This window comes from Ovis aries, chromosome 5 (genome assembly GCF_016772045.2).
Source record: "Ovis aries strain OAR_USU_Benz2616 breed Rambouillet chromosome 5, ARS-UI_Ramb_v3.0, whole genome shotgun sequence".
In the NCBI taxonomy this organism is placed as follows: domain Eukaryota; kingdom Metazoa; phylum Chordata; class Mammalia; order Artiodactyla; family Bovidae; genus Ovis; species Ovis aries.
In genome coordinates, this window is record NC_056058.1 from 36,405,695 (window position 1) to 36,428,904 (window position 23,210).

Below are 23,210 nucleotides of genomic sequence, written 5' to 3' on the forward strand. Positions count from 1 at the left end.
AACTCTTTGCAACCTCATGGACCCTGGCATGCCAGGCTCTTCTGTCCTCTACCAGCTCCTGGAATTTGCTCAGATTCATGTCCATTGAGTCCGTGATGCTACCTAATCATCTTGTTCTTTGTCGACCCCTTTTGCTTTTGCCTTCAATCTTTCCCAGGATCAGGGTCTTTTCCAGTGAGTTGGCTTTGCATCAGGTGTCCAAACTGTTGGAAATCCTTTGTCAGAGATAATTTATATGTTAAAGGGTTTATTTCTGTACTCTCTGTTCTGTTGATCTATATGTTTGTCTTTATGGTAATAACAAAGTTTGTTTTGACTACTGTAGTTGTGTAGTATGTTTTGAAAACAATGTATGATCAGTCTTTGTCAAGAGTATTTTTAGTATAGGATGGCTTTTTTGTATTTCTGCAAAAAATGACATTAGGATTTTGACAAAGTACTGAGTCTGAAGATCACTTGTGTAGTATGGATGTTTTATTAATGTTAAATCTTTGAATCCATGAACGCAGACTGTCTTTTCATTTATTTGTGTTTAGTACTCAACTCCCTCACATCCTTGCTTAAGTTTATTTGTGAGTGTTTTAATCTTTTTTACTGTATTGTGAGATTGTTTTCTTAATTTCCTTTTTGAATTATTTGTTGTTATTGTATAGAAACACAAAGTAAAATTAATTAATATAATTCATTTATTTTTAATTGCAGGATAATCGCTTTACGGTATTGTGTTGGTTTCTACTAAACATCAACCCGCAGTCTGATGTTTTTAAAACAGTGTTTATTTCGTCTGTGCTGGGGCTTCGTTGCCGTGAGGGCTTCTCTCTAGTTGTGGCAAGCGGGGGCTGTACTCCCTAGTTGCAGTGTCCAGGGCTCTCACTGCGCTGGCTTCTCTTGCTGCTGAGCGCACGCTCTGCGGTGAGCAGGCTTCAGTAGTTGTGGCTCCTGGACTCAGTAGTTGTGGCACACGGGCTTAGCTGCTCCTTTGCATGTAGAATCTTTCTGGATCACAGATCGAACCCATGTCTCCTGCATTGGCAGGCAGATTCTTTACCACTGAGCCACCAGGGAAGCCCAGAAACACAACTGAGTTTTAAATGTTGATTTTTCTCTTTCAGCTTTACTGAATTCATTATTATTCTTACGGCTTTTCTTTTTTGTGGAATCTTTAGGGTTTTCTTTACATAAGGTCATGGTATCTATGAACTGAGATAATTTTACTTTCTCCTTTCTAATTTGAATGTCTGTTATTTATAATTGTTTATAATTCTTGTCAAATTGCTCTGGCTCGGACTTCCAGTGTCATGTTAAATTGGCAAGAATGGGCATCCTAGCCCTTTTCCTGACCTTTCAGTTTTTCATCATAGATGCTCATGTTAGCTGCGAGATTTTCATAAATAACCTTTATTTTAGATTATTTCTTTATGTTCCTAGTTTGTTGAGTGTCTTCTATTAGGAGAAAGTGTTGAATTCAGTCTTCTATGCACCAATTGAGATGATCGTGGTGCTTCCCAGGTGACTCACAGGTTAAGAATATTCCTGCCAAAGCGGGAGAGGCAAGAGATGTGGGTTTTATCCTGGATCTGCACTCATCTCACATGCTAGCAAAGTAATGCTTGAAATTCTCCAAGCCAGGCTTCAACAGTATGTGAACCGTGAACTTCCACATGTTCAGGTTGGATTTAGAAAAGGCAGAGAAACCAGAGATCAAATTGCCAACATCCGTTAGATCATCAAAAAGAGAAGAGAGTTTCAGAAAAACATCTACTTATGCTTTTTTGACTACGCAAAGCCTTTGACTGTGTGGATCACAATAAACTGTGGAAAATTCTTCAAGAGATGGGAATACCAGACCACCTCACCTGCCTCCTGAGAAATCTGTATGCAGGTCAGGAAGCAACAGTTAGAACTGGATATGGGAAAACAGACTGGTTCCAAATCGGAAAAGGAGCACATCAAAGCTGTATATTGTCACCCTGCTTATTTAACTTCTAGGCAGAGTAAATCATGCAAAATGACAGGCTGGATGAAGCACAAGCTGGAATCAAGATTGCCAGGAGAAATATTAATAACCTCAGATATGCAGATGATACCACCTTTATGGCAGAAAGCGAAGAGGAACTAAAGAGCCTCTTGATGAAAGTGAAAGAGGAAAGTGAAAAAGCTGGCTTAAAACTCAGCATTCAGAAAACTAAGATCATGGCATCCGATCCCATCACTTCATGGCAAATAAATGGGGAAACAATGGAAATAATGAGAGACTTTATTTTTTTGGACTCCAAAATCATTGCAGATGGTAACTGCAGCCATAAAATTAAAAGATGCTTGCTCTTTGGAAGAAAAGTTATGACCAACCTAGACAGCATATTAAAAACCAGAGACATCACTTTGCCAACAAAGGTCCCTCTAGTCAAAGCTCTGGTTTGTCCAGTAGTCATGTATGGATGTGAGAGTTGGACTATAAAGAAAGCTGAGCACTAAGGAACTGATGCTTTTGAACTGTGGTGTTGGAGAAGACTCTTGAGAATCCCTTGGACTGCAAGGAGATCCAACCAGTCAATCCTAAAGATCAGTTCTGGGTGTTCATTGAAAGGACTGATGCTGAAGCTGAAACTCCAATACTTTGGCCACCTGCTAAGAACTGACTCATTGGAAAAGACCCTGATTCTGGGATAGATTGAATGCTGGAGTAGAAGGGGACGACAGAGGATGAGATGGCTGGATGACATCACTGACTTGATGGACATTTGTTTACTCAAACATGAGTTTGCTTAAGCCCCGGGAGTTGATGATAGACAGGAAACCCTCACGTGCTGTAGTCCATGGGGTGGCAAAGAGTCCAAAGAGACTGAACTGAGCTGAAAGGTACTGAAATCAGAGTGTTATCTTATCACTGTGGAATTATGTTAGAGATCAGTAGCAAAAGATATTTGAAAATAACCCGTAAATTTTCAAGTGTAATGTGACATTTACCAAGAAAGATCTTTGACCTAGCCATTGAAAGTTTCAATAAAGACTGAAAAAACACAAAGGGTGATTGCACAGAAGAAAGCATTTAAATGATTTTTTGGAAAATAACCTGTATATTTTCAAGTGTAATGTGACCTTTACCAAGAAAGATCTTTGACCTAGCCATTGAAAGCTTCAGTAAAGTTAGAAGACTGAAAAAGCACAAAGGGCAGTTGCAGAGAAGTAAGCATTTAAATGAGCAATTAGTATCAGAATGAGAAATTTATATCAAAGATACTTTTAAAATCCCTTGTGTTTGGAAATTAATTGTCCACTTTTAAACAGTGGGTGTATCTTAAGAAGCCATAGCAAGAAAATAGAAAATAAAAATGCAAAGAGATTTTTCCAGAATTTGTTGCATGCAGCTTCAGTTGCTCAGTGTAGTTGAATACAAAGTGGAGTTTTGAATAAGGTATGAAAAGAAAACAAATAATGGATACTAGGATAAAAATGTGTGAAATTTTGAACAAAGTCTGTAGTTTAGTTAATAATGTTGTATCACATGTTAATTTCTTAGTTTTGTTTGTTTTTTACAGAACATAGTATTTCTTTAGGTTCTCAGAATTGGATTAGAAATTTCAAGCCTCATTCAAAAGGTGTTTTAAAATCACTAAGATGATAAGCTTTCTAAACTTTTAGCTGTAATACTTGATGCCAAAATGCATGGAATTATATCAAAGTTTTGAGTGAATATAAATTAGAAATCTCGCATTCAGATTAAGTCAAACAAATGGAATGAATGTCATAAAATTTTTTGCTAGACAATAACTCATTTTTTCCAAAATATATGTTATACATAATATATATATATATGCATACACCCACACAAAAGCTTTTCTATTATGCTTATAAAGACTTAAGAAAGAAAAATTTTTTAAAAAGGATGGAGAAATTAGAAAACATGCTGAATAAAATAGTAGCACTGATTTTGAAATAGAAGAAGTAAAATAAACTAGATAATTTAAAAATCATCATAGAGTGTACTTGTTTTTAAACATGACCACTCATTAGAAACACTTCTAGAGCTTTGGAGAAAAAAGTACTATCTGGGCATTTGTATTCTTCAAGAAATCCCAAGATAATTTTGATATGCATCTGGATTTTAAAAAGTACTTACAGGTTTTTCTATAAAATAGTATTTTAGTCTTAAAGAATTCTAGTATTTTTTTTGACTGTTACTGTTTTTTGTTGACTGTCATGATTTCTTTTAGACATCGGTGTTCTCTTGTAGATCACTGAGTTTCCTTAATACAATTGTTTTGAATTCTTTGATAATTCATAGATCTCTGTTAGTTTATGGTTAGTTTCTGAAGATTTATTTTGATTCTTTGGGATGTGTTTCCTTGTTTCTTCATATATTTCATAATCCCTCCTACCCCTACCCCCCTGGCCCTAGTTTCATGCATTTGAATTTGATTAAACAGCCACTTTTTTGTGTCTTTACAGACTGGCTTCATATAGGGGAAGGCATACCAATCATATTGGCTAGAGATTCTGGGGACCTCTGGAATCTTTGTAGAATGGGCTTCTGTGGGCTTGTGTGTGTAGTTTCCTAATCAGAGAGGTTTGTCTGTTTCTTTTTCAGGAGTTTGCAATCTCTTGCTTCCTCTTGTGTTTTTCTGCAGTACTGCAAGTTAGTTGTTGCTATTGCAACAAGCTTTCTCACTGTCTTTAATTCTCAGCAGCTCCCAGGTATCTGAAGAAGCCAGCTCTCTGTTAGCTTCCACAAGCAGGCCAAACAGGTACTAGTCCCTTGGTCAATTTTCTAAAAATCCAGATTTCCAAATACTCCCTCTTTTACCTCCGTTTGTAGAGAGAAGCCAGGAGTTTAGTACTTTCTCCCAGTCTTACCAATCTGGCCCCTGTCTATGTCACTATAGCCCCTCTGGTTCCACAACATGTTCCCTCTCTCCCTTATTTGTAGTGCCTCCAAGAGTCCAAACTGTGTGACTTCTCTTGGGTTCCCAGTCAGATTAGACAGAAACGAAAAAACTGCAATGTTGGACACCTCCAACATTCAGCTTTAAGGGGGAGCTCAATTGTGCTTGCTTTTAGAGTGGCAGTCTCAGGTAAAGTGAATTGGCTCTTCTAATCCATTTCAGTGCTGTTTTTCATGGGTTTGCACTTGCCCTGGGGTACTGTAACTTCTTAACTGATTCTGCCTTCCTGCTGTACAAGTTTTGAGGAACTGCCAGAATGTTTTGCAAAGGTGTCTACCTTTACATATACACCTATTTGACAAAGCTGTCCTGGCTGGTGTCAAGTGGTATTTCATTACTATGATTTTGATTTGCATTTCCCTGATGACTGACCATATTGAACATCTTTTTTTATATGTTTTTTGATCACTTAAAATGTTTTTTGGGCTGTTTGTCTTTATTATTTAATTGTAAGAATTCTTTACATGGTCTCTATATAAGTCCACTATTAGATATGATTTGCACATATTTTCTCATATTTTGTGGGTCACCATTTTTATTTATAATCATATATTTTGAAGCACAGACATTCTTAATTTTGACAAAGTCTGATTTGCCCATTTTTTCTTTGGTTCTTTGTGCTTTTGGTTTCATAGCTCAAGTAACCATTGTTAATCTAGTTGTCTCAGCACCATTTGTGAAGAAGGGTATTCTTTCCCCATTGAATGGTCCTGGCACCCTCTTTGAAAATCTTTTGACCATAAATGTGATAGTTTATTTCTGGACTCTCAATTCTTTTTTATTACTATATATGTCTGTCTATATGCCAGTACCACAAATTCTTAATCTTTGTAGTAATTAATTAGTGTAGCTCTGAAATCAGAAAGTACAAGTCTTCCAACGTTATCCCTTTTCAAGACCATTTTGACTCTTCTGGATTTTTGCATTTCTGTATTTATTTTAGGTGCTTCTTATCATTTCTGCTGAAAAGCCAGCTGGGATTTTGATAGAGGTTGTGCTGAATCATAGGTCAATTTGAGCAGTGTTGGCATTGTAACAATGTTAGGTTTTCCAACCTATGAACAAGAGATGGCATTTCATTAATTTAGGTCATCTTTGTTTTCTTTCAACAATGTTTTGTAGTTTTCAGTGTACAACTCTTGCATTTCTTCTGTTCGTTTTGTCCCTTAGTATTTTTATCCTTTTTTGGTGCTATTATAAATAAGATTATTTTCTTAGTTTCATTCTTGGATTTCCCATTGCTAGTATGTAAGAAATATAGTTGACTTTAAAAAAAATTTTTTTACTTAATTTTTTAATTGAAGGATAATTGCTTTACAGAATTGTGTTGGTTTCTGCCAAACACCAACATGAATCAGACATAGGTATACATACGTGCCCTCCCTTTTTGAAGCTCCCTCCCACTTTCCTCCCCATCCTACCCCTCTAGGTTGTTACAGAGCCCCGGTTTGAGTTCCCACAGTTGACTTTTATATATTGATCTTATGTGTTGCAACCTTGCTGAACTTTTTTTTTTAAGCTCTAATCGTTTTATTATGAATTCCTTAGTATTTCCTGGGCTTCCCTAGTAACTCGCATGGTAAAGCATCTGCCTGCAATGCAGGAGACATGGGTTCGATCCCCGGGTCAGGAAGTTCCCCTGGAGAAGGAAATGGCAACCCACTCCAGTATTCTTGCCTGGAGAATTTCATGGACAAAGGAGTCTGGCAGGCTATAGTCCATGGGGTTGCAATGTCTTCAGCCAAAAGAGATGGTTTTGCTTCATCCTTTCTAATCTGGGTAGATTTTGTTTCTTTTTCTTACCTAATTGCCCTAGCTTAATCCTTCAGTGCATTGTTGAGGACAAGTAGAGTGAATAGACACCCTTGTGTTACTCCTGATGTTAGGGAGGAAAGCTTCTGGGATTTCACCATTTAACTATGATATTTATTTACTGGGATTTTGATACACAGCCTTTCAGACTGAGAAAATTCCCTCTATACCCAGTTTGTTTAGTTTTTCAGATTTTTTTTATGTGCTTATTGAGATGATTATTCCTGTTTATTTTGTTTAATATGACCTATTAACTTTCTTACGGGGGCTTGAATTTTCCTGTCCATCAGACTGTAAACTGACGGGAGGGTCAGTCACAATTTCTGAAGGACTTGTCCTCTCTCCTGCTCCCCTTCTGCTTGGTGCCAAAGCACCTTTCCTTGTGGTCTCCTGGAGGTTGACATACGGTTTACTCCCGTGTCGCTATAACTCTGAGGATAGAGTTTTTCGGGGCCCAAGTTTAGTCTCCTTTGAACTCCTGCCTCCCAACAGGGTTGCCAAGAAGTCCTCAGGACAAAATCAGTTTCAGTGCTCTCCTTATTTCCGTGGGTTATTACTTTCCATTGGATTTTGGTTTGTAGTTCTTTACAGTTTTGTCAGTTTTTACTTCGTTTAAGGTAGGTTTTTAAACATATTTATGCAGTATTTGTATTTACTTTCAACAGGAGATGTGGGCTGAGTAATTTGCCATTATTATGAAGAGTTGTTTATATTTTTGCCTCCACCCTCCCTTTAAATTCTTTTTCCTCTGAGATCCCAGAACTAGAGTAGAGGTATGACAGGGTTTAATAATCTGTATTGGTGGATTGATGTTGCTGTTAGTATTCTAGTTTCTTGGGAAATACCAGTGTTTTGAAGAAAAGATCTAAACTTACTCAGGGTAAAGTTTACATTCTACAAAAGTCACACACTTTTTAAGTGTGAAAGCAAATGTTTTTTAGTAAATTTACTGAGTTGCACAAATACCCCTATAAATCAGTTTTTGAATATTTATAGCATTTCTGTAAGATCATCATAGTTAGCCCCTGTTCCTATTCCTAGTCCCAGGCAACCACTAGTCTACTCTCTCATCTCTATAGATTTGCCCTTTCTGGACATTTTATATTAATGGAATTATACAATGCATGATCTTTTTGTCTTTGTTTTTTTCATTTAATATAATGTTTCTGTGGATTACTAATATTGTGGCATGTAGCAATATCTTACTCATTTTGGCAATGTGCCCAGGATCACCCATGTCCCTGATGTCATATTTCTTATTCCCAGTGTGTTCCTCACTTTGAACATCCTGCCTTGCACTCGGGGACTCCCACAGCAAGCGTGCCCCATGTCCTGTGCATCTTGGGCACCTCATCTTTCTCTCCACCTGCCAGAAAAATCCCACATTCAGGGTGTCCCATGCCTAAAACACTCCTATTTTATAACTTTCTATGTCTTGAGAACCCTATATTCTGTGCATCTGGGCACCCGGGCCTCAGATATGGATGGCTCCGCTTACCTGTTCCCTGCTTTCCACCGCTTGCCCTCTTTTTGTTGTGCCCAGTGTCTTGGGGCCCCCATGCTGACTGCACTGGGTGCTGTACCCTAGTTTGCCCCAGTGCTTGTTGAGCCTGTGACCTTTCCTTTTGTTTTCCTTTTTTTAAGAGAACACCCATATTGCCACATTAAAATGAGGCAGGAATAACGTTCTCTGAAGTCACCATATTATGAAGTATTCCTGGCCTCTTGAGTAGATTATATCCAGCATTCTGTAGGCATTAGCCTCTGCTCCCAAAGAGTTTATAGTATAGTAAAATGATTCTTGTTGTTTTTCAGTCGTTACTTCTCGTCTGACCCTTTGCCACCCCATGGACTGCAGCATGCCAGGCTTTGCTGTCCTTAACAATCTCCCAAAATTTGTGCAAATTCATATCCATTGAGTCAGTGATGCTGTCTGTCTCATCCTCTGCAGTACGAAAAGTAAAGTGATTACAACATGTGAAGTATATTAAGACTAGGATAAAGGTTTATAGGGAAATTATAATAGATACTTGTTTCACTGTTAATTCAAAGAGAAATGGTATGGTACTTTGATATTTTGGTTATAAAACATGGCAAGAGGTATATTTTTAAAGCAGGTACCCAGAATTCTATATCTTATCTTTTCTGTCGGGATACATGCCATATATTTTTAAATGCTATATTGGCATACATTTAATGGTTTACAGATAACTATTTTTTTGATGTTTCTAAAGTGAAACTCATCACAACTGTGATAGAAAATACATGTGAAATGCTTTTGAAATTCATGTTGTCGTACTGATAGGGTAAATATTCCATCTGGATATTCATCTAATATTCTGCATAATCCAGCGAGAAGTTGTTTAGTCACTAAGTTGTGTGATTCTTCTGCAACTCTATAGACTGTAGCCCACCAGGCTCCCCTGTCCATGGGATTTCCCAGGCAAGAACACCGGCGTGGGTTGCCATTCCCTTCTCTAGGGGATCTTCCCGACCCACGGATCAAACCCAGGTCTCCTGCATTGGCAGGTGGATTCTTTACCATTGAACTACCTGCTGCTGCTAAGTCACTTCAGTCGTGTTCGACTCTGTGCGACCCCATAGACGGCAGCCCACCAGGCTCTCCCGTCCCTGGGATTCTCCAGGCAAGAACACTGGAGTGGGTTGCCATTTCCATCTCCAATGCATGAAAGTGAAAAGTGAAATTGAAGTCGCTCAGTCGTGTCCGACTCTTAGCGACCCCATGGACTGCAGCCTACCAGGCTCCTCCGTCCATGGGATTTTCCAGGCAAGAGAGGAGTGGGGTGCCATTGCCTTCTCCATTGAACTACCTGGGAACCCCCTTAAGAGAGATGCTACATGGTGTTCTTTATGATTTTGCCTGATTTAGAATCTATATTGTATTATTAGCTCTGTCACTGTAGGGTGCTGTGTGCTCTAGTGCCCTTACTCGCTCAGTCGTGTCCAACTGTGCGACCCCATGGACTGTAGCCTAGCAGGCTACTCTGTACCTGGGATTCTCCAGACAAGAATGCCGGTGTGGGCGGGCATGCCCTCCTCCAGGGGATCTTCCTGACCCAGGGATCAAACCCAGGTCTCCCGCGTTGCAGGTGGATTCTTTACCATCTGAGCCACCAGGGAAGCAGCTATAGGACTAGTTTCAGTTTAATTTCCTTAAGCTTAGGTGGGCTGTTTGTGGATAGAGCAACAAAGGTCTTCCTTCCTCCCAATTTTTGCATAAGGTAAACCATAGCAAATCATTTTTACCCTCTTGGAGCTTAAACCATAGTGTTTTTTGTGAGTTTCCTATTTCTGTTCCTTTGGGAATGCAGAGATGGTTATATGAAAACATTGGATTTCTCTCTAACTTTTTGTTTAATACTGAACTTGTGCCTCCTCTTTTAGCTGTGCGATCAGAGAAGAAACGCCTTAGGAAGCCAAGCAAGTGGCTTCTAGAATATACAGAAGAATATGATCAGATATTTGCTCCTAAGAAAAAACAAAAGAAGACACAGGAACAGGTGCACAAGGTATATTCCAACATTTCAACAATGTTTTATCAGTCCTTTTAGGTTACTGCAATTTTGCCTTCATTATCATGTTTTATCTTCACGGGACAATAGTTTCCTTAACTGGAATCTTGTTTTTTAGTTTTTTATTTCCAGTTTCTGGCATAGTGTTTAGCATATACTAGTTATACAGAAAAGGTATAAATGATTCTACATACTATGTGTGTATAGTGTGTGTGTGTATACTTGCCCCTTTTGCTTTTGAAACTATTTTAATGATTTAGGAGTATTACTATGATAAAATATTTAGTAAAAAATAATATAAATAATATAAAAATAATAGCTTGATCCTGATTCTGTCAACAAATGTTACAGTACCTATTTGCTTTATTTTTCACTTGAATTGCTTGAAACTCAAAAAGTATTTTAAAGTAAATTAGAGATATTTTGCAGAGAAGGCAATGGCACCCCACTCCAGTACTCTTGCCTGGAAAATCCCATGGATGGAGGAGCCTGGTAGGCTGCCGTCCATGGGGTTGCGAAGAGTCAGACACGACTGAGTGACTTCAGTTTCTCTTTTCACTTTCATGCATTGGAGAAGGAAATGGCAACCCACTCCAGTGTTCTTGCCTGGAGAATCCCAAGGACGGGGGAGCCTGGTGGTCTGCCGTCTATGGGGTCTCACAGAGTTGGACACGACTGAAGTGACTTAGCAGCAGTAGCAGCAGCAGAGATATTTTGACTCTGTTACTACTTGTACCTCTAAAAATCTAATAAATCCTTGTTCAGATTTCCCCAGTTACTTCCTAACCTTTACATTTAATTTATCTGAAACAAGATCCAGTCCAGGACTACACTTTATATCTTGTTGTTGTATCTCTTAAATCACTTTAAATCTAGGCCAGTCCCCCGTTTTCTTGACTCTGTGTAAGTGATGAGAGTGACATATTAAAAGTATCTGCCTTCTCAATTTGCTTCTAGGTTCCCTGTTAAGTGGTAGTTTTAACTAACATTTTGATAGATTCAAGTTAAACATTTTGGCTAGGTTACATCATAGCTGTTGCATGACATTGAAAAGTATTTAACCTCCACTAGCTCAAAATGGTGATTAACTGATCTCTCTGGTTTGAGTTATGCTTCACCTCTTTTGATCAAACAACAGTACACGTATAAATTAATTTGACTCCAACAGAATATCCTGTTTCCCATCAGCTATTTCCCTGGTTTTTTTTTAAGCAATTATAATTCCTTGTCTATATCAATAATTTCATTTGAAGTTACAAAATGAAGACTTTCAGATTTTATTATTTCTTCTGCTTATATTATCTGGCAGTCTCATTTTATAGTATAGAAATGGGTATATTTCTTTCCCATTAATGTATCAATTTAACATTGGAAGTTTATTATTAGCTGCTTTTATTGATGATACATTAGGGAATCTTTTGGAGAAGGAAATGGCCAACCCACTCCAGTATCTTTGCCAGGAGAATTACATGGACAGAAGCCTGGTGGGCTACCGTCCATAGGGTCTCAAAGAGTCAGACACGGCATAGAAACTAACACTTTGACTGAAAGTGAATATTTTTTTTCTTTTTTTTTAGATCATCACTATGGCCTTAATGAATTTTTATAGCTTTAGTGTTTCTCAGTCTCTGTGATGTTGAATAATTTGCTTTGGAAATGAATTGAGATCATTCTGTCGTTCCTGAGATCATTTTGTCGTTTTTGTCTTACCTGTCAATGATGTTTTTACCCTTTAAAATTATAGTGAAATATATGTATATAACATAAAATTCATCATTTTAACCTTTTTTCCTCCCAGTTTTTATCTATTTTTGTTCTTGGCTATCCTGGCTCTTCTTTGCTACACGTGGGCTTTCTCTAGTTGTGGCAAGTAGGGGGTACACTTAGTTGTGGTGCGTAGGCTTCTCATTGTGGTAGCTTGTCTTGTGCAGCATCAGCTCTAGGCGCACCAGCTTTAGTAGTTGGAGTGTGCAGCCTCTGAAACACAGGCTCAGTAGTGTTGTCGGCGGGCTTAGCTGCTCTGTGTCATGTGGAATCTTCCTAGACCTGGCATTGAACCCGTGTCTCCTGCACTGGCAGATTCTTACCCAACTGTGCCACCAGGGAAGTCCCTGACCATTTTTTAAGTGTAAAATTCTGTGACATTAAGTATGAAAACATACTTTTTCATGTTCCCAAACTGAAACTCAGTATCTCTTAAAATGTTTCCACTTCCCCCTTCCTTTAATCCCTAGCAACCACTACTCTAGTTTTTTTGTCTCTGTGACAATTTTCCTGTTAACAGAATTCACCTCATACAAGTGAAATCATACAATATTTGTCATTTTATGTCTGCTCATTTCAGTTAGTGTTATGTCTTCAGGGTTCTTCCATTTGTAGCATGTGTCAGAATTTCATTCCTTTATAAGTGCATTATTCTTTTTAACACTTGAATCACAACAATTTTGGCCTATGGATTGCCCGTTTATCTTTTGTTCTTAGGTAAGTTCCCGCTGTGAAGAGGAAAGCCTTTTAGCCCGATGTCGATCTAGTGCTCAGAACAAACAGGTGGATGAGAATTCTTTGATTTCAACCAAAGAAGAGCCTCCAGTTCTTGAAAGGGAGGCTCCATTTTTGGAAGGGCCCTTGGCTCAGTCAGAACTTGGAGGTGGACATGCTGAGTTGCCACAGCTGACCTTATCTGTGCCTGTGGCTCCGGAAGTCTCTCCACGGCCTGCCCTTGAGTCTGAGGAATTGCTAGTTAAACCACCAGGTAAGATGGGGATGGGTCTCAGTATGTAAGTGGGTATACTTAGAGGATGCAGGAGATTTTAGTATGTTTTGATGGAAAGCCAGTAATATATCTGTGTACAACAAACTATCCATTTTGATCCTGGGAAATTCTTACAGTACTGGCTAATGGATACAGTTACTGATCATGAATTGGCGGTGTACTGTCAGGAAGACATATTTAAAAAAAAAAACAAAAACTAGGCTCCTTACACTGTTACTGCTCTTCATAATTGTTGACCAACCACAGTGTGAATCGGCACTCAGACTAGGATTTTGGGGACGAGCACTGCATACTAGTTGAGTAAACACAAAAAAATTATACTTTAGATACTGATTTTTACCAATCTTTGTGTTACTTGGGAAGTTGTTTTTAATTTTATACTTTTTAAAATACTGACTTTTGAGTATTGTAGTCAGCCAAGGAAAATTCTGCATGTAACTTTCTTAAATTCCCAAGAATTGCTTGTGATGTTATTCTTTAGAAAGGTATCCAGTTGTGCAGAATCAAATAAGACAGAATCAAAAAGAATAATCCCCATTATGTGCCAAACTGTTATTTGGCCGTTTTATATAATTCTTAAGAGCAGTCCTATAAAGTAAGTAAGTGTCTCTACTTATTTAGGAACAGAACAAAAGTTCTACTCTCGGTCCATTTATGCCCTGAATTCTGGCTCTGTTGAATTCACTTCTCCTTTTTTTTTTTTTTCCACCAGTTGATTGCTCTAAATGCAGTTCTGCCCTTTTGATTTCTCCCTTAGTTCATTTGTGATTTAAAAAACATATATATATAGTATATACACACACATTGACATTAGAACAACCTCACATTAGTTTGTGTCTATATTCAGAACTATTTTCTTATTTTGTTTTACATTAACTAGTATTTTAGAATAAATAAATTTTTACCCCGTCTCTTCCCAGAATATCATGAGAAAAAAACAAAAAAATAGATGACTAATTTTTGCATGATACATAAGTTTTTTAAAAAATCAGCTTGTGCCCAGTTTCTAAATCATCTAATGAAAAGATACATGCATTTCAGGAAATTACGAAAGTAAGCGTCAGAGAAAACCAACTAAGAAACTTCTTGAATCCAATGATTTAGACCCTGGATTTATGCCTAAGAAAGGGGATCTTGGCCTTACTAAAAAGGTATGTTAATTTTAGTCAATTCTAAAATAGGGTTGCATCCAGGAAATAGGAGATTTTAAAAACAAATCTTTTAGTAATACCTATAACATCAATACACATGTACATAGAAATTCTAGAATGTCAGAGTATATATGGTTCATCTGAGTGGTTCTACATTAACAGACCATTTTGCATTTGTATGAATATATGTACCAGTTGGTTTTAGATTTTCTTTTGAAATGAAAATGAAAAAAGCCTTTACAATTGAGTAAAGTTTGCATTTGTTGTAATCTCTTTTCTTGGTTCAAAACTTCTTACCTGATTTCTACTTCACTTCTGTCTCTACAAGCCACTGTAAGTTAATGCCATTGCATTCAGTGTCTGAGTAATACCTCAGAAAAGACGTGTTCAACTATAATCCAGGCATAAACATTTCATCTTCAGTTTTGTGAACTTGGTTCCCATTAGCCAAGAAGGCATAATTTTATAGTAGTTAGAAAATTATTTTCTAATTCTATAATGAATCATAACTGGATATTGAATCCTTAGGATATATCCTGTTCTCTTTGTATTTGAGGAATAAGTATATGTTAAAGTTTCAGTTGTAGGATGCACAGATTTCCTGTTTTTAAATATATATATATATATATATTTATTTATTTATTTGGTTGCATTGGGTCTTACAGTAATGGCACACAGGATCTTCCATTATGGTGGACAGACTCTAGTGTTTGCACTTGGGCTCAGTGCTTATGGTGTCCATTGCTCTGTGGCATGTAGGATCTTAGTTCTCTGACCAGAAATCAAACTTGCATCCCCTGCACTGCAAGGCAGATTCTTAACTACTGGACCACCAGAGAAACCGCCAGATTTCCCGTTTTTAAAAATTCTTTTTCCTTAAAGAAAAAATATAAGATTGTAATCAAGTCATAAATAAATTGAGTTTCTGGAATTCTTTTCTTAGCCCTGGCAAACTTCTAATCTTTAATCCTATATTAAGTCCCCTTGTTTTTGTTAGTCACCCACCAGTAAATGTAAAATTTATTTGTATTTTTATTATTATTTATTTTATTTTTTAAAAATGTATTTATTTATTTTTTAGTTGCCTAATCATTTCTTTTTTTTTTTTTTAATTTTAAAATCTTTAATTCTTACATGTGTTTTGGGAACACATGTGAGAATATATTATTTTAAAAAGTCATTTTATGTACTTTAGTTTTTCTTCTCAAAGCAATCCTGTGACATGGACTTTTCAGTTTTTCTTAGGTTCATCTCTTGCCCTCTGCATTTTCTTTGCAGTCCGTGCAACCTTCAGTGACAATATGTCTCCAACCCACTATCCTCTTGTTCCTTATACTCTAGTAAGGCTGAGAACATCTCCTGCAGTGCTTTCTCTCCTGGCTTGTATTATTCAAATCATAGCCACTTTGCAAGATTGTTGGAAAAGGGCCAGGGAAACTGGGATTCAGTTGAGCATGGAAGTGACTTTTGCAATCAGATGATAGATTTAATAGGTGAGTCATGGGAGGCCTGTTGTCTTACTGCTAGAAGTGAGGCACTGCAAATATCAAAAGAAAGTAAGAACTCAGGCGAGTTAAGTGAATGATCCCCTCCTCCCATTTTGTGCTAAGCTGCTTCAGTCATGTCCAACTCTATGTGACCCTGTGCGGTATAGCACACCAGGTTCCTCTGTCCATGGGATTCTCCAAGCAGGAATACTGGAGTGGGTTACCATTTCCTTCTCCAGGGGGTCGGCCTTCCCGACCCAGGGATTGAACCTGTGTTTCTTTACATCTCCTGCCTTGACAGGCGGGTTCTTTACCACTGCTGCCATCTGGGAAGCTCTATGGAGCTATAATTGACATACCTAAGTTAATGATGTGAAGAAATAAGATGAAATTTGAATCCTCAGTTTTGAGGTTTTGAGACTGTGTTACTTAAAAAATAGTGTTAATTTGTTTTATAATAACTGTAAATGCAGTGTTAAAATTGTATTTTAAAATAGTTAATCTGTGTAACCTTGCTCTGTCCAATGTAGGTTTCTAATATGAATTTAAGAGGATAAAAAGCATGATTTAGTTGGAACTTCCTTGGCTGTCTAGTGGTTAAAAGAGTCCTCACTTCCACTCCAGGGGGCAGAAAACACATGGTTTACTTGATGTGTGTGTGTGCTCACTTGCTCAGTTGTGTCCTTCTCTTTGTGACCCCATGGACTGTAGCCTGCCAGGCTCTTCTGTCCATCGGATTTCCCAGGGAAGAATATTGAAGTGGGTTACCATTTTCTATGCCAGGGGATCTTCCTGACCCAAGGATCAAACCAGTGTTCTCTTGCATTTCCAGGTGGATTCTTTTTACCACTGCTCCACTTTGGATGCCGATTGATACACTTAATTTTAATAGGCGAATGTATCCCAGAACTCTTGAGATTTAATTTACACCAATCAAATGCACAGATCTGAATTGTTTGATGTCAATTGATAGACAGTTGTTTATACCATGTAATAAGTACCAGCCAAACTAAATATGCTATATAAATCCACTACCCCCAGAAGTTCTCTTGTGCCCCCTTTCATTTATTATCCATTCTCATCTCTTCCAGAGGCAAAACCTTCTAACTTCTGTTACCATAGATTAGTTTTGCTTGTTCTTTCTTTTTTTTAAGTTTTGGTTGCGCTGGGTTGTCATTGCTGCAGGTGGGCTTTCTCTGGTTGCGGTGTGCAGGCATCTTGTGATGGCTTCTCTTTTGGCAGAATATGGGCTCTCGAATGCATGGACTTCCATAGTTGCAGATTGCAGCCTCAATAGTTGTCGCTAATGGGCCTCTTGGCCTATGGAATCTTTCTGGAGCAGAGATTGAATTTGTGTCCCCTACATTAGCAGGCAGATTCTTAACCACCAGACCATCAGGGAAATCCAGTTTTGCTTGTTCTTAAATGTCATATATTTTGTTTTGTTTTTGTTAGCTGGCTACTTTTATTCAAGACACTTATTTGAGATCCATCCACAAAGTTGCTGTTTCAGTAGTTCACTTCCTTTTATTGCTGAGTAGTAGTTCAAGTAGTTTGTTTGTCTTTTTTCCTGTTGAGGTACATTTGTGTTTTCATTTTGGGTCTATTAATTTTAAGGCTGGTATGAATATACTCAGAGTCTTTTTGTGTACACATATTTTCATTTTTTCTTGGTTTTGTAAATACTTAGGGTTGGGAATGCTGACTCATAAATGTTTTGCTTTTAAAGAAAATGCCAAACACTTCTCCAAAGTGCTTGTACAACTTCACATTCTCAGCAGTGATATATCAAAGTTCTAGTTGCTCCACATCTTTAATAGCATTTTGTTTACTGGTCTTTTTAAAATTTAGCCATTGTCGTGGATATGAAATGATACCTAATTATGGTTTTAATTTGTATTCTCTAGCGACTAATGATTTTGAGCCCCTTGTTATGTGCTTACTGACCATTCCTATATCTTATCAAACAACTATTCAAGCACACATATATTTGGTTGGGCTGTTCAGCTTTTTTATAGTTGCCTTTTTAGGAGTACTTTTTGTATTTGGAATATGAGTCTGTTGTCAGGTATATATACTGTAAATATTTTTTCCCAGTTTGATGGTTGCCTGTTTATTTTTAAGTTGTATCTTTCATGAAAAGGAATTTTTTAAGTTTTTTTTTATGATTTACATTTTGTGTTTATTTCAAGAAATCTTTTCTTACCACATCGACACAAAGATGTACTTGTTGTGATTTCCTTAGAGATTTTATGATTTTGATTTTATGTGTAGATATTCATTTTTTTTAAAAAAATGATTAATGACTATTCGATAAATTTCTGTGAAGAGTGAAGAATAAGAGATAATACTTGTATTAGTTTGGCTGCCATGACAAAGCAACACAGGCCAGGCGGCTCACACAACATTAATTTTTGCACAACTCTGGCGGCCAGAGTCTGGGATCAAGGTTTCAGCAGAATTCCTTTCTTCTAAGGCCTCTCTCCGTGGCTTGTAGACGTCCGTCTTCCTCCCCGTGGCATGAGGTCATTTTGTTTGAAGTTGTTGTTGTTGTTTAGTCCCTGAGTCATGTCCAGTTCTTTGCAACACCATGAACTGTAGCCCACCAGGCTCGTCTCTCCTTGGGATTCCCCAGGCAGGAATACTGGAGTGGGTTGCCATTTCTTTCTTCAGGGTAGATCTTCATTTTTTGAGATGGAGTTTTGAAGTGCATATCCAGTTGTTTTAGTACCATTAGTTAAAAATCTCTATTGCTATCCAATTCTCTTACATATTTTTGGTTTCTTTAAGCATTAAATATAATTAATGTCCCTGTCACTGTTGCATTTTTAGTTTTTTGGTAGGGAGATGGGAATCAGATTTGGTGCTAGAACAAGTGAAAACGAGAATTGTTGGTGATGGCTAGACCCAGACTCTGGAGAAAAGTTACCTCTAAGTCAATTCTACTGTCTGACCTAGTCAACTTCATAAATTCCTGGCCACTCCAAACTGTATTTTGAAACCATCAGGTTGAAACCATGATTCAGCTCAGTCTTGGGACTTTGTCATGGGTTAACAGGCAGGCCACATCTTTCATATAAATGGATCAGTCCGTGGCTTCAGAGAAAGAGGTAGTCTGTTGCGGTACTGGTACTTTAAGAGTGCACTGACTTAATACATATCCACACCAGGCTACACATAAAACAAATTAATGGAATCTTCCATGTACCCTCCAAGGCACTTACAGAGTTCTGTGGTCTTTTTTATTACAAGCAGAGCAGATGGATTTTTATTCACATAGTGTGATTTGTGTGTATGTACCTTGTTATTTCTATTTTAACTTAACAAAGTTGTTGATATCAGACATTAGAATATTTTCTGTATTATTCTCTGACTATAGTTGTGGGAACATTCTGATTTTTTTTTGTCCCATAACTTTTGGGTTAGTGTTAAACAATGAAGTATGAATTAGTTATCAAAGTAATATAAATGGTAGTTTTCTTTATATTATGTAATCTATTTTGTGTGTTTCTCTACTGGTGTTTTGTTCGTTTTAACTAGATACCTAACATTAGCTCTTTGATTTTATTTGGCTTTATAAGACTGATCTACACTGAACATGAGGAAAGTTATATTCTTATAGTTTAATAATGTATATAAGAAGCATTCAGAAATTCACAGCTGCATTTTATGTTGTTTTGACCTCAAACTCTGGGAACTTCATAGCAAGAATAGCATCTGTTAAATTTGCTTTTGTGGCCACTAAATTTTTACAGTCATGATGAAGAATATTATTCTTGTAGGAGAAGACATTTTCTTGGAATAGAACTAATTGATACAGGCATTAGTAGTAGGGGAATAAAATGTGTAGTAAATTATTCTTGATGTTTAAGGTTGGCTTTTTTTTTGGCCATGGTGCATGGCCTGTGGAATCCTATTAATACTTCCCCAACCAGGGACCCTTGGCAGTGAAAGCGTGGAGTCCCAACTGCTAGACTGCCAGGGAATTCACAATATTTCAAGTGTTTTGTTTTTAGTTTCCATGTTGTTTTAATTTATATTTCTTAATGGATAGCAACTTGAATTAGAAATACTTTCCATGATACAAACTTTTTATGTTTAGATTTCACCAAGTAGATAAGTCTCTGTAAAATCCAGTGGCCGTATAAGTATAATATTAGGAAGGTAGATTTTAAATACAGGGTGGCATGGAATAGAATTGAGCTGGTGGGTATATGACCACATACTTTTTCACTCCTACTTCAATGAGAACAGTGTTCTGTATATGCTCTGTACACTGGAAATCTCTTGAGTATGCCAGTGTCCTGTGTGTGTGTGTGCCTCCTGCCCGCCCAATGCCTGTCTGCCCCATGTGGTGTTCTTGAGTTTTAGAGGATTAAAAAAATCAGATGCTTTCCGTCACAAAGTTTCTTTATTGTTGTACTGTTCCTTTAATTGTCCAAAATAGCTAAGATTCTATATCTATGTCAATAGGCAGTCCAACTTTTGGCATATAATGTAAAGGATTTAATGTCTACTCCTGTGTAAAACATGATGCATCTTACTTATTTACAGTGTTATGAAGCTGGTCACTTGGAGAATGACATTAATGAATCGTGTGTTGCACCTCGTTCTAAAGAGTTTGGTGGAGGTGAGTATCTTGAGATTTTAAAAATGGATTACAGAAATAACTGTGAAGTCGGCTAAGTGAGAACAGTGAGATTGCAAGTTCTAAGACTTGTTTGCTCAATATGTGCTTCAAATAACACTAGGAAATTGTATTGATTCATTTCCATCTTTATGCTGAAATTAGTTAAATGTTACTAGAATTGTATTAGCATTAAGGAAATGTTAAGTATAGCAGAGAAAAATCAGTTCCTATTCTTATTAGATAATTCTCTATACTGCATCATTCATTACTTTCTTGGCTTTGATTCAGTTTTTATTTCTGTGGAATAGAAATAGAGTATTTGAGTTAAGGGGAAATTGCAAATCATCTTAAGTCTTTCATGGTCTTGTATTCTTTTATCACACCTGTGACCTTGGTCAGAGAAGAGTTTAAACATTTGAGCCTAGTCTATTATAGTTGCATCCTAAGGCCTTGGGAATCTTCTGGATTAAATTTAAATCTATTTCCTGGAACTTGTGCTTGGTCACCTTGTTTCTGCCCACAGGAAGAATTGACAGCGCTTCGTTTAATAACAGATGAAGTAATAACAGTTACAGTATCTACCACATTTTTTGCTTAAGGACTGTTACCTTTAATCAGTCTAAAGCATTTCAAGAATTGGGATATTATCTATATTATCCCTATTTGTAGAAGAAACATGAAGATGAAAGAGGCTGGCAGAGTTGGGATGTTCAAATCTGACCAAATTTATTGCCACACTACTGCCTCGTTATCTACTCTGTATTTTCTTTTTTCTCCATTTGAATTCTTTCTACCCCTTTGATCATGTTGTCTGCCAGTGCCATGTACTAATGTGTCATTCCTGAAATATTAGCCTATATTTGAGCATGGTGCATCAGATATGGTCTATCAGCAAAAGGTATTATGGGGAGATTGTATTTTTTGTGGTCTTCAGTGTACACTTCTGTAAATGTGATCTGTGATTATTAAGTTTTTCAGCAAGTAAGTTTAGCGGTATATTAACTTATTTTAACCCTGTATGCAGTTATATAGTTATATAGGATGGTAAATTTGTTTGTTTGATTTAAATAACAAAAAGTACTTTCAAAATGATATCAGCTCTTCCCATATACACTTGTACTTCAGCTTTTTGTAAAACCTACTGCCTGTACATAATCCTTTGTAAGTTTCATCTAAGTGTTTTAATTTGTCAGAAATTTGAACCTTTATTCTGCCACCATATTGACTCTTCCTTTTTAGTCTTAGTCTGTCAGCTGCTTTGATAGCAGAGCTTCTCCGTCTCGATCAGGCAGTTCAAGAAGAGAACCCTAAAGCAGTCTTCCAAAGTCCCGCCTTCGTGTTGATATCTAGCCTAAATATCCTGGAACATTTTACAAAATACCTCTTTAGAGTCCTCCTAATGTTTCTATAACAGAAAGTGGAACTATGTAGAATATAAATTGAAGGAGAATCTAGACCATTTTCACAATATGTCAGACTAGGCATTTATTTTATACTGTTGGATGTTCAAGATTGTAATACCGCTGCATGAATATATCTGTTTGGCTGATAGATGTATTGATTGGGGTAGGGAGGTGTTCGTCTCTCCTCCTGTAAGCCAGATCTTATGTATTTCAGTTTTTTATCTAAATCCTTAAGTCAGAGAGTGATATACTTTATTGTCTTTAATCTTGGAGGCCTGGTTTTAGTTATCTTTAGTTATCTTTACCTGACTACTAAATGCATTTCCTCCCTATGTGAACGATATTAAAGTCCTTTCTGGAACTAGAAAATCTTTCATATCAATCACATAAAATGAAATTGCTTTAATAATCTATACATTTACTGTTTAATCTGTATGAAACAGAACATATATATATACCCATACATACGTACTTTCCTGGTACCTCAGATGCTAAAGCATCTGCCTACAATGTGGGAGACCCGGGTTCGATCCCTGGGTCAGGAAGATCCTCTGGAGAAGGAAATGGCAACCCACTCCAGTACTCTTGCCAGGAAAATCCAATGGATGGGGAACCTGGTAGGCTACAGTCCATGGGGTTGCAAAGAGTCTGACATGACTGAGTGACTTCACTTCATACATACATATATATGTATGTATATAGCCATTTCCCCAACTACATATATACTAATGGGTAAGTCTCTTTTTTTCTTTTAATCTTCCCCTGTTTTCCTCATCTACAAAGTCAGAGAATTAAAATTAAGGTTGTTTTCACTCTTGACATTCCATAATTCTAGGAAGTACCTTTAGTCGAGGTTAGAAGTTCTAAGACGTACATTATCAGCCATTAGGTAACACCTGTTGTCCTGTCCTAGGCACTGCCAAGCTGTTTGATAGACCAAGGAAGCGAAAACGACAGAGGCATGCTACAGCCAAGGTGCATTGTAAAAAAGTGAGAAATGACACCTCATCAAAAGAAACTCCAAACTCTGAGGTATTACTCAGTTCCTCATCTTTTGACCTTCCATAGTGAAGCTTCTTTTCACAATAGAGTCCACACCCCTCTTTCCCTTGAGTTTACCTGAAAATAGTATTTTATTGAAACTGCTAGTAGTGACAAGGAATACTGGAGAAAAGGAGAACCTGATTCTAGTAGAAGTAAGTCAAAATACATATAGTACCTGTGGGCATGACCTTTTTAAAAGATCACACCTCATGCTCTAAATGTCAGATGAAATATATAATTTGTTTCATCATGAAGTAAAATTGTTCTAAAACCAGAGAGCACCAATACCAAGAAAATACATGATCCAAATGAACTTGGATATTGCCCTTTAAACGTTGAGACTGCTACAGTTAAGGGAAAAACTCATTTGCTTATATATTGAAACCACCAACTACTTAATTTAGAGTAATGTTTGTAACCGGTGACTTTTAAGA

General features: G+C 37.2%; 1 protein-coding gene across 29 annotated transcripts in view; it reads left to right on the plus strand.

Annotated features, from left to right (window-relative positions):
* Positions 1–23,210, plus strand: part of NSD1 (nuclear receptor binding SET domain protein 1) — a 148,736-nt gene that overhangs the window by 77,956 nt on the left and 47,570 nt on the right. For all 29 annotated transcript variants that reach the window (XM_060415702.1, XM_060415706.1, XM_060415701.1 and 26 more), the window contains 5 exons: positions 10,161–10,285; positions 12,770–13,040; positions 14,103–14,212; positions 20,254–20,329; positions 22,646–22,764. In XM_060415702.1, the coding sequence (XP_060271685.1) occupies positions 10,161–10,285; positions 12,770–13,040; positions 14,103–14,212; positions 20,254–20,329; positions 22,646–22,764 (701 nt within the window). The remainder of the gene's footprint in view (positions 1–10,160; positions 10,286–12,769; positions 13,041–14,102; positions 14,213–20,253; positions 20,330–22,645; positions 22,765–23,210) is intronic.